Below are 12,181 nucleotides of genomic sequence, written 5' to 3' on the forward strand. Positions count from 1 at the left end.
TGTCGCCGGCACTATAAGAGCAACCTAATTGTTGCTGGCCAACTAACCTGGTTCCCAGCTTAAATAACACACTCCCGTTTAGGGTTACCATATACTCAATAATATCCACAGTCTTTAGGCACAGAAATATACATTGAGTTGTTATCTGATAGATGGGGACAGACAGCGTCTCAATAGTCCAGGCAATTCTTCCAGGTACTGCGATATGTGAAGAAGGCGTCCTCCCCGAACTGGATACAGGGGAGCGGTGATACCCCCAGCCTCCAGGAGAGAGAGTGAAGCAGCAAACCTAGCTGCCATAAATACCTGTTCCTGTAATTAGGAGCGCAGGTGAGGGGAATTAGGACCACTATGACCTGGACATTCCATCCACCAGCCTCAGTAAATGTGAAGCTGTGGAATGGATCCTTTAACACTATTTCTGCACTTTCTGATCTTAGGCTGCGCTTACAGTGCTACGGTCGCTGGAAAAATCAAATTGAGATGACTTCCAGCGATCGCGACCAATCCGTCGATGTTTTCAGGACCTCAAAATCAAACAGTGCAAAAAGAAAGATTTAATTTGTTTTATTCAAAACCACATACATGTGTTTCTCAATTTTATTTTCCCACAGTTAACTTCAAATTTATGCGGCACCCCTGAGTTTATCAATAGTTCATTAAGCTGCCTGAAAGTGATTGAAACCGAAATAAACAATTAAAACAATTTCATTTGCCACAACATAATTAGTGCATAATTTACTACTTGAATGGAAGTTAATGCGGTGTCATAGTCAGACCCCTGGCTAAGAAACATTCCTATAGAATAAACAAATATACAGAGCGCACCAGAGACCAGGAAAACAGCTGATTATAAATTCAACAAAAAGTATGTGTTGCCAGTGTTTCCCACAGTGCTGTGCGCGGGGGTCTTCCTGTGTGGGGTGAGATCACAGCACTTCCTGTAAGAACTCTAACGGGATATATACGCCCACCAAGTTCTGGCGAACTACGCAACAGGGTGTGGTGCAACGTAACCTCAATGTGTTTCGCACATCCGTGCTTCATCAGGGGTGGTCGTTCACAACATGGAGCTCATGTTTAGGTACCCGTTTAGGCCAATCACATAAATCTATTGTGTGGTCAGTGTGTAACAACAATCGTCAAAGGGATTTAACCCCAAGCCACAACTTAAGTTGTAAATAATATGAATATAAACAATACGGTATAATATAAAATAGAATTGAGAGAGATCTTACAGGAAGTGCTGTGACCTCCCCACACACAGGAAGACTCCAGCACACGGATCCCTGTGGAGGACACTGACCACGGTCTCTGGGATTCCATTTTTGGCGATCGTTTATATGCTCACTAATGTATTCCAAATTGTAAGTGTGCATATACTTTTTATTGAATATATAATCTGCCTTTATACTGATCTCTGGTGCGCTCTATGTATCTCTTTATTCTGTCTCTGGAGATCTCTATTGTGCGGTGACTGCGGGAGCTTCCGAGTGCTCCAACACAGCAGTTGAAAAGAAAACAAGTGGGTATCATATATTTTGGAAGCACGAGCGCGGTCTTCTTCCGTATCGCTCCTATAGAATAGTTTGGAGGGGACTTCAGACACGATCACAAACAGAGTCGCATTTCAGTGAGGACTGAATATATACGTATTATCCTTAATCCATCCAAAAGACCACTGATACGTCTGCCACAGGACATTTTACAGTCAATTGCCTTGAATAGGCTTTAGGGTATCTTCCAGTGCTACAAGGTGTTTTATGGCAGAATACTGCTTAGTAAACACGACCCTAGAACTATAAACAATAATAATCAAGCTCTTTTTAAAGGTGCTGTTACAGTGTCACTAATGAGACAATGGTGTGCCCAGGAGTTAGATTACCACATATACCATGGTAGAGAGACTCTAAGCCCTTTGCATAATTATTACCTAGCATTTCAAGCAGTGAAAGCTTTAAATTCCCAGTGATTTTCATGGATATCAATGAATTGATAATTGTATAATGATTACAGTAAGAATATCTATGAAGCTATTTCATACACAGAATGCTAGAAGTTAAAGGGCAAAGGATTCTCAGCAGTTTTCTTGGCTGCCCAGGGGATGCCTCTGACCTGTCTGTGTTCTTAATCTACACTCCATTAAACCGGCCTAAACTTCATTTCTGTTACTTTGTACGAGTAGTGGTATCCCTTGCCAGATAACCACATAACTCCGTCCGCGTAGCTGCTGTGTTGTCCCCTCAGATACTGTCCATTCAGGTTGGCGTTATGGCAGGATCCGTACCACCAGGCACCTTTAAAATCTTCTGCGCAGTTAGTGCCATGTATATCATTGTCCTTGTCCTTAGTCGTGAAAGGGAGGTCATTATGGATTCCGAGAGAGTCTCCTGCACAGAACAGAATGATTGTGTCAAATGCCATGAGCAAAGCTTTTCTAGAGTAAAGCAGCAAACTGTTCAGATTGATTATTATTATTATTTTTACAGTGTCTGGACTCAGTTTTCTCCTGGTGCAGTATCACAGCTGTCTTGCCATTGAGAGCTTTTTCGGTCCAGCAGACTCTCATTCATGACATGTAGGTATTTCCGGGAGCTTAAGATGGCCATTAACAGGAAACTGCCTAAGGGCCACTTAGGACCTGCGACCGATGAGACTACTGTTCCGGATTGGCTCACAGGTAGGAACCATCCCAAAGGCCACCACAGAAGTTGTCTAATGACTTCTCCTTAAGAAATGACTTTTCTCCAGGTCTAGCTGTGCTATAGTGCTACACTTGTTCAGACTCCTCTCTAAAGAGAGGCTATCAATAGAGGGGTCACTGCATTCAGTCTTAGTACTTCTGCAGCTCCCCAAAGCACTCTACCCAGCAAGCCTACCTACCAGTGCAATGTGTGGTCAAGGTGGGATCGTACTGAAAGGTATGAAGGTCACTCATTTTTATTTACACGCTTAATGTTTCACTTTTTGGGATTCAATTTGGAAAGATTGTCTTCCTCGCTATTTTAATAGCCTATAGAATACATCTTTTATAAATATCGTCCAAGAGCTTTACTCTTTCACCATGAACTTTTATACACCGTCTGTTAATGCCTTTCACACATTCTGCACCATTTCCTTGCCCCTGGGAAAGATGCTTGCAATGCTGCCTACTTACTGTACTTTGTTCATTATTAGGGACATGGATTCTTGACAGGGCAATATGTGTGTAATACTGATGGCCTTCCCACTGGTGTAAGTGTGGGATGAAAACTTGCAGGTGTAATATTCTTTCTATGATAAAACTGATATAGTTTGTGAGATTGAGCGTTACCTGCGCTGCCACCAGTAAAAGGCCCGAGTATCAGCTTGTAGTTCTCCAGCTCTCCAGAAATTCCAAAGGCGTCATAGGCAGCAAAGATATTATTGTTATCAAAATCCGTGAGATCAATGCGAAGCTGAAAGGTTCCTGAAGGGTTTAACATGGGTGACAAATTGAGATCTCCCTGCAGAAGCAGTTAACTGAGATGCCTATGTTAGCAAACCTCTTTCTTACACAAATTACCTACATGTAGTGTTATAGGGAGAGAAATCAGAGAATTGTAAAGAGAACGATCTCCTCTGGGTTTACAAGGCAAATAATTGACTGCAAAAGCAGCAGAAGTTGCAACTTATTCATCTCACACTAGAGGGCTCCTAACATTGTCCTTTGTAGCTATACAGATCATCCAGTAATTTCTGCATACTGTACATCTATATTACTTACACTTGTTGTTTATGATGTAAAGGATCCCATGAAGTTTCATCACATGAAGATTAATCTGACTTGAATTTAGGGTTGTACAATTTCTTAGTTCAAAGTTATAGTTTTATTGGTCTTAGATTAGCTCAACATGAGTGTTGTTTAAAGATGCAATTATATTATATAGAGAGTTTGAAACCTCACACGTCTCTTCTTAACGTGCACTACAGCAGAGTGGCCAAATCCAGTCTACAAGGGTTACCAACAGGACAGGTTTTAAGGATATCCCTTAAGCACAGATGGCTTAATCAACGGCTCACAATACACACACACACACACACACACACACACACACACACACACACTATACCTCTCTCCCCCACAATACCCACACACCATACGCCCCTCCCCACAATACCCACACACTATACCCCCCTCCCCCACAATACACACACACACACACACACACTATACCGCCTCTTCCACAATACATACACACTATACCCCCTCTCCCACAATATACACTATACCCCTCCCCCACAATATACACTATTCCCCCTCCCCCACAATACACACACACTATACCCCTCTCCCCACAATACACACACACCATACCCCCTCCCCCACAATACACACACACACTATACCTCCTCCTCCACAATACATAGACACTATACACCCTCTCCCACAAAATACACTATTCCCCCTCCCCCACAATACCCACACACTATACCCACTTCCCCACAATACACACACACTATACCCCCTCTCCCACAATACACACACTATACCCCCTTCCCCACAATACACACACACACTATACCCCCCTCCCCCACAATACACACACTGCCAGGGTCTGTCGGCAGAGCGGCCACGTGTCATATGGCAACACCTTGTGGGCCACATGTGGCCGTGTGTCCTTTTATCCCTCAAAGCCTGCAGTAACAGTTGAAGAAATTGACAAAGTAAAGATCAAACGCCATCTTACCTGAAGATGTTAAACTGTGAATATTATCGTTCCCCATCCAGAACTCGCTCAGTTGGCTGCCAAACCCTCTCTTGTATGAATTCCAGTCTCTGAAAAAATCCACAGAACCGTCCCATCGTCTCTGGAAAACCTGCAAGGGGAAACGTCACTGAGCCGTCAGTAGGGCCTGTATATGGAGAAGGCTTTTTAGCACATTACATGCATGTTACAGCTGCTGTCAGCTACTATATCTACTATAAATAATGTTCACGGGTGAATAGGAATGTTATGGGACCATAATACAGAGTATGTTCTTATTACAAAGAGAACAGCAGATAATGACAACCAGGGGGTGTATTTATTAAAGGGGCGTTGTTTCTAAGTCACTATAACTGTGATATAAATCCTCTCATGGGAATGGGCATGTTAGGGTTAAAATTAAATGCTTTGAATTATTCCTAAGTAAAGGGTCACAACAGGGGTGAGAGGAGATGATCTGAACTGTTACCAGATGAAAGGATACACTGATGCTGTGATTTGCTCTTATAAGCATGTGGGTTTGTAATATACATATAACAGGATCGGTGGCCAAAGACAAAACACAGAATGCACATTATTATTTGTTTTAACAATAGTAATCATTTGCAATCTCCTCTGACTTACAATCCATCCTCCCCCGGCAGTATCCATGTCACAAAGCACGGTCAGAGGCTTCTTGCCATCAGGGTATATTGTGTACCAGCCGCTCAGAAATGATCCTTGATCCAGCAGTTCCTTACAGCTCCTAGCAGCTGGATGAGAAAGATACTGTAGGCAGGGCCGCAGACAGATTTCCCGGGGGCACAGGACTAGAGTAACGACCGGACTCCCCCCCGTGTCGGCGGTCTTATGAGCCCCCCCCATTTCACACCCCGTGGTCCCCTCTATTTCCTCCCCTCTTCCCATGTATTTTTCACCCAAAAATACTACCCTCAAATAAAAAATAAAAAACACCCCCCCTCCCTGAATACATATAAAAAAAAACACCCCCAAATACATATAACCCCCCTTCCCTGAATACATATAAAATATAGACCTACCTTAGTAGAGGATGGTCTCAGGCCAGGCCCGGTGGCTTCGGGGGGGCCCAGCCGGCCCCACGAGAAACCATTTAACACATTCGTGGGTTTTCACTCACCATATAAATTCTCGGCTGTGCCTGCGTCTCCTTTATCTCCTAATGAGTAAAAACACGAGTGAGTTTGTGAGTGCTGCACTGTGTTAGTGTTGCACCTGATTGTGCTGCTTAATCTGGTTGCACTTTTCAAACGCAAACATATCAATAAAGAATGTATTCATCCTATTGTTATTGCTTGTTTACCGAAAAGCTCATGATGTTGCAATGCCTTTAATGATCAACGGCATGATGTCAGATATCTGCTGAACCGTTGAAGCAGTGCAATCAATCAATAACTGGCGGTGTTACATAGCTGACCAAGCGTATATCTATCTACCCACAAAAGGGGTTAAAGGTCGGTGCCCCTGCAGATTCCACGTGCAATTACTTAAAGTGGTAATGTACAAAAGATACAAAAATAGGTGCAAAACCGTTTACCTGCATAAAGCAGAGGTGGTGACAAATAATCAATACTATATAGTGACACATTTCGGTGACAAAGTGTCTATAATATATGTTAGAATTACTTAAAAATACTGTTCAACTCCCTGCTCGGATCCTCTAGTAGGAACCATCTCTAGTAGCTCCTTGTTTTGAATAGTTTTTCCAAGATCCATGGGGAGCAAATGAAGTCACCAGGGAAAAAGGAAACTCAATAGTGCAATAATCTTTTAAAACCAATGACTGTGTTGTGAAGAGAGTCCTGTCTCCCGACGAAGCTGAGACCATGTGAAATGCGTTGAATGAAGCTCCCAAGAGCAGGACACACCCTGTCCCTTGGTAGGCAAAAAACAGTGACATGAGAGACGCAAGCGAGACGTGAGATGCCAGCGAGAGCAGATGGGCCACTCACGGCCGAGGCGGTGAGACTGAAGCTTGCCTGTGGGGCTGGATGTTATGCGCTATATGTTTTACTTGCCTGTAAAGAATGTGTATATTGTAAGTATATTTCTTATGGATTTTATTTAATAAAGTAGCATTTTAAACTGATCTGCACTATGGTAGGCTATATGCTTTTATGTTCAGATCTACACGAGCACTACATTCCCCAAATTAAAAAAAAGCCACAGTTTGGATATGCAAGTTTTAATGAACACAATACGAGTAGAGAATCTGCAAGAGCTAAGACTCTCTTCACAACACATTCATTGGTTTTAAAACATTATTGCACTATGATGTATTTTCTTTTTCCAGGGGCATATCTGGCCATTCCAATACATAAGACACTGTCTGTAACTTCTCGGAGGACGTGCTTCTCTGAAGCCCTCACCTTTTTGTCCTTGTATTCCTGCAGCGCCGGCTACTCCTGTTCCAAGAAATATAATACAGACATTAATGACTCTATAGGTTTGTGAGCCATTTGTTTATCAGTAGAAGGTCTATCCAGTGTTGCAAAGGCTAATAAGTATCTGTAAGGAAGATTAACTTTAACTAGTAGGAGGGTTACCACATGACCCCTAGGAAGCTATGCACCAGTTCTCAAAATGCGCTTGTGTTTTCTTTAAGTTCCTTTATTTATTTATATGATGTGTTATTTAACATTGCCTATTGCTTTATAGAACTTCTCCCCACAGAACCACGCAAGATGGGAAATATAGATGGATACATTTTTGTTAAAAGTTCTATATTCAAAATTCCTTATGGAGGAAGCAGTCTATCAAAGTCTGACTGACTAGCAAAGTGATGGAAGTCCTGGGCTGGCTAGTATTGAGGTGTGGTGTGGTAGGAGTACCGTTTTCTACAAGAATGAATGTATATCATAATCTTCCTGTGTTAATCTTCTCCTGCATTTTCCCTGTATGCTTCTCATCATGGGTAAGAGTTGTCTCTTTTGTTCTCTCCAGTGTATAAATCATGTAGTATTTGTGTTCAACTGACCTTTTTCCCCTGTTGGTCCTGCCTTTCCAGGGTTCCCTGTAGATCCCCTTTGTCCTGAAAAATAATATAAATGGTCAGATTGTACATTTTGTATGTATGTATCCATCCATTTCTTCATACAGCCTCTGACATCAGAAGATCTGTGTATGACGTAGCTAATTCCTGAGCAGACACATTGCTAACAGGACAGTAGGAATTAAAATATTTTTTAGTATCTTGCTTAACCAAGTAAAAAAATATTATTCTTCACACACTATTATATCAATGAAGGATTCTCTTCTAGGTCCGTCGAAATCTATGATGATTCCACAAGTCTTGTGTGGGAGACACACTCACCATTCTCTCCTGATGATCCAGGTTCTCCTTTTTGGCCAAGAGATCCCGGGGCCCCAGGACACCCTCTGAGGATGGTCAACCTGTCCGAGTCTCCAACCCCCACAACCTTCACTTCTGTGGTCAGAGACAAGCAGTGAATTAGGAACAGAGGGTTAGAATAGATCAGAAGAGAAAGGAGGTGGGGGGTGGGGGGGAAGGAAGTAGAAAGAAGTAAAAGTAAACACGTTGAACATGAATAGGAAAAATAGAGGAGGCCTGAGCCTGCAATCTCTCAGAAAGGTTTCACGCGTCTCTAACAATTGGAGTGCCATTGATTATCTGAAGGCATTTAGTGTGGGGGAGCTTCCAGGGGACAGATTGGATACCCACAGTCTACAGTAAACTGCATTGTTTCCTTCAGAGAATACAACCTGCAAAACCTAGACCCACAAGCCTTTCCCAGATAATCTTTAGTTAAATGGGCACTTTACCTGCCCACGATTGCAGCTGTGCTCAGAATCTACCATATGGCCTCTTGTAACCCTGAGAATGTGTTTAAAGGATTCTGCAATGTTTACTGCAACTGACATTCTCTTAGGGTGAAGAATATAAATCTCAGTGTATCATTACCAGACTTCTCTCGTAATCATTAGTACATTTCAATGTGGGAAAATCAACCTTCTGAAGTGGAAAGACTCAACCTATTCTCCACATAGAGAAAGAGATGGTTAAACAGAGAATCGATATTAATACTACACTTAAACTGAATTGGCTGTGCTAATGTTATCCTTACAACTAGAAATACACTGTGCTTTGTCAATATTAGTCATCGGTATTAGCTCATTACTGCAGATGTCCTGTGGGGAGTGGGTTTTAGGCTTCTACGGCTTTTAGGGAGGTTGTAAACTATTTATTATTCGGTGATCATCAAAGTCCAGTTTTCAATTTGTGGACACGGCACCCAGCCCAATGTTATTTCATACACCCCTGAAACATCTGTATCCTGATGGAAGAGTACACACGAGCTCCAGGTTATGTTTTGCTTAATTGTTTTTTTCTTTTCTGTCACACAAAGGAATATATTCCCAGTGAGAGCTTCCATGGGATTCAATGGCAGTGATGGTGCCCATATCCCATCAGTGGGGACAATGAAGCCTGATACTTCTGTAAATATACTCTTGCCAATGTACAATAAAGATACATTTTTGCCCTCAAAACATATATTGTAAATTAGGCAACTGATTCACGGGGAACCAATGTGACAATTCATAGAATCCTGAACTCAAATCTCTCTGTTCAGAATCTAATGGAAGAGTCACCATAATACTAAGTCTTGTCTATGTGTTTATCAGTGACTTACCTGGACATGAGTCCTCAGCATCACAGAGCGTGGTCACCAGCAGGAATACGGTGATTGCTGAAGTCAACATGATAGTTGTCGGTTGTTTGGTCCCTTCTTTCCTTCACCTCCTTCACTGGATTGTTGTTTGAGCAGAGAACAGATGAGCTTATCAAGAAATGTTGATAGCTCCTCCCTATATAAACTCCTCCCTATATAAACTCCTCCCCTGTCTTTCTACCTATGAAGACTATTGCACAATTTCTACACAAAATATTCTCTTTCCCTCGTCCGTTATTCTCATCATTACAACTTTTTCATATCTAACCACCCTTTAAGACGACCTCACCCGGTATTTATTGTTTCGTTTTTATGTAGTCCTTGCCACAAGAGATACCCATCCACAGGGAGGCGCTGACGTGTTTGCTAACTTTATTAATGACGTTTGGATACTTATACACAAACAGTTGGGCGACGGGAAAATGTAACACCACAAAATTAGTGGTTACATTTATTTTGTACTCTAAGAAAATAGTGTGACGAAGAAATATGCGGCTGTTGTTATATTAAAAGCGCGAAAGAAGGCAGCACTCAATTCATTAGACTCACTGTTTAAGATCAATCCTTGCAAGGAATCAACATCTTAATCGTCAATAGAGCATGCAGATGATACACCGTTTCCGGCCACGTGGGCCCTTCATCAGGTAGGTGAGTAATAATAGTGACATCATCTCCTTTGTGAAACGGAAGTGACAACGGAAAAAAAAAAACCAGAAGTGACATCAGTGAAACGCAGGAACTATCTGCGGATCAACAGACGTGATGACATCATAGCTAAAGTTGCATTCTACATGAGAACACCTGGAATGCAAGCAAGGAATACTGTAAGTGATCTATAATGAGGAGAACAAGTCTCTTAAAGGTATACTAAACTAAATACTGGAAACATTTAAATATATCATGTGTTAAAAGTGACTAGATCATTAAATATATACAATGAATATATACAAATGCATGTCAAGTGGTAAACCAAGAAGAATATACAATGAACTATATACAGTATCATAAAAAAAATTATAAAAACATATTTACCATACCTTTCACAGTACATCTACTTCTCAATGGCCAATGGCACCAAATCCTATCACTAATAATCCCTATGAAAGAACTTCACAAAAATGGTCTAAAATCTAATTTAATTCATACCTTTTGGTGCTATGCAATTTATTCCGACTCAAGATCACTGTGGCAAGTGAGTAGAGGCAGGCAGCTTAACGCAATCCCATATACCAAGCAAGAGAATCATCTTAGTTGCTGAAGTGTTTATTTTGGGCAACAACAATACAAATAAAAAGGGGAAAAAGGTACTGAGGGAAAACACTGGGGGATGGGAGTAATGAATGGGAAAGGGAGCTAAGATGGCAGTGGGATAATATTAGGTAAATAGGGTGGCTTAGTAACATGGATAGGTAAATTACAATAGCTTTTACCAGAGGAGTAGGAATGGTGACTGTTCCAAGATGGCTGCTGGATCTAAAAGGAAGCATGCTAGCCTGGACTAGAAGGAAATAAATCAATGATTATGCCAACCAGCAAGAGGAGGAGGGGCAGGTCAACAGGCTGGGAAACCAAGGGAGAGTAACAATGTTGCAACATTACACTGAGGAGTGACGGCTGCCTCAGGACTGGTAAAATTAAACAGGTTCCAGAACACAATTCAATTGATAGATCTACTTGGTTTCTCATTTAAAGAGGAGATTCTCCCCCCCCCCCCACTCCTAAGGGGTGCCATATAATCAATTAGTTGAATACACAATTGACTAACATTATGTTTGGCTTCAAGAAAATTCTTAGCCTCTGGGGAATCTTTAGGGATTACACTAGGTGTTCTATAAGCCTCCTAATAGAAAATGTGTGCTCTTTGACTGTTTTCAAGTGGTCTGATCATTTTACCAAGATACACTTTTGCATAGGGCTACATAAGAGATAAATCATAAAGTTGAACTCACGTAAGAAAATGTTTGATGATATATCTTTTCCCCTTTCTAGGATGTTGAAATGTTACATCCTTTATAACAGAATTACAGTGAACACAATTCATACAGGGGTATGTCATCTCCCCGTGTCCTGATATGGGAGATTACCTGTTATCTTGGTACAGTATATTGGGAAGTCGACTGGCTCCTGTGGTCAGATGTGCAGCCGCTGTGATGCTTCTCATTGCCTCTCTCAGTCCTCACCCTCTCTTCCTGCTTCTGAATGTTGAATCAGAGGGAGTGGTAGGATTTTATGGCAGCATGGGGAGTGTGTGTGAGAGCAGAGGCTGCTGTGAAAGGTAGGAACTACTCTGCACTTGTTTAATTGTTTTAACCCCTCCCCTCTCTACTCCCTCTACCTTCCACTCTCCCCTCTGGGAACCGTAACCCCTTCCCCTCTCCCCCCAGGGTCCTTAACCCCTTACCCCCTGGGGGCCTTAACCCCTTCACTCCATTGAGTCTTTAACCCAATTCTCCTTTCCCCTCCATGGCCCCCCATGACTTCTTCCCTCTCCTTCTGGGACCCTGTAACCCCTTCGACCCTTTTCCCCTCCCTCTGAGACTCAACCCTTCCTTCCATGTCTGCACTTCATCCTTTCTTACCTACACTGCTTCCATCACCCTAATATCCCACCATTCTCACCCTTAAATTCTCCCTCCATTTAAAACCACATTTAATTTATAAAATTGAATTAACAGATTTTTTTAAACAATTCGTAAGAACAAATGTTTTTTTTTAATGGAGGGAGTACGTATCTAAGGACAAAAG

General features: G+C 41.9%; 1 protein-coding gene across 1 annotated transcript; it reads right to left on the bottom strand.

Annotated features, from left to right (window-relative positions):
- On the bottom strand, positions 1-9,556 carry LOC142472173 (ficolin-2-like). Its single transcript, XM_075579034.1, has 10 exons — positions 9,398-9,556; positions 8,059-8,172; positions 7,723-7,776; positions 7,115-7,150; positions 5,866-5,904; positions 5,352-5,479; positions 4,710-4,839; positions 3,314-3,448; positions 2,173-2,390; positions 1-312 (listed from the first exon to the last, which is right to left on the bottom strand). The coding sequence occupies exons 1-10, from the start codon at positions 9,465-9,467 to the stop codon at positions 142-144; spliced, it is 1,095 nt and encodes a 364-aa protein (XP_075435149.1). The 5' UTR covers positions 9,468-9,556; the 3' UTR covers positions 1-141.
- Positions 9,557-12,181: the final 2,625 nt, after the last annotated feature.

This window comes from Ascaphus truei, chromosome 21 (genome assembly GCF_040206685.1).
Source record: "Ascaphus truei isolate aAscTru1 chromosome 21, aAscTru1.hap1, whole genome shotgun sequence".
NCBI classification, from domain to species: Eukaryota; Metazoa; Chordata; class Amphibia; order Anura; family Ascaphidae; genus Ascaphus; species Ascaphus truei.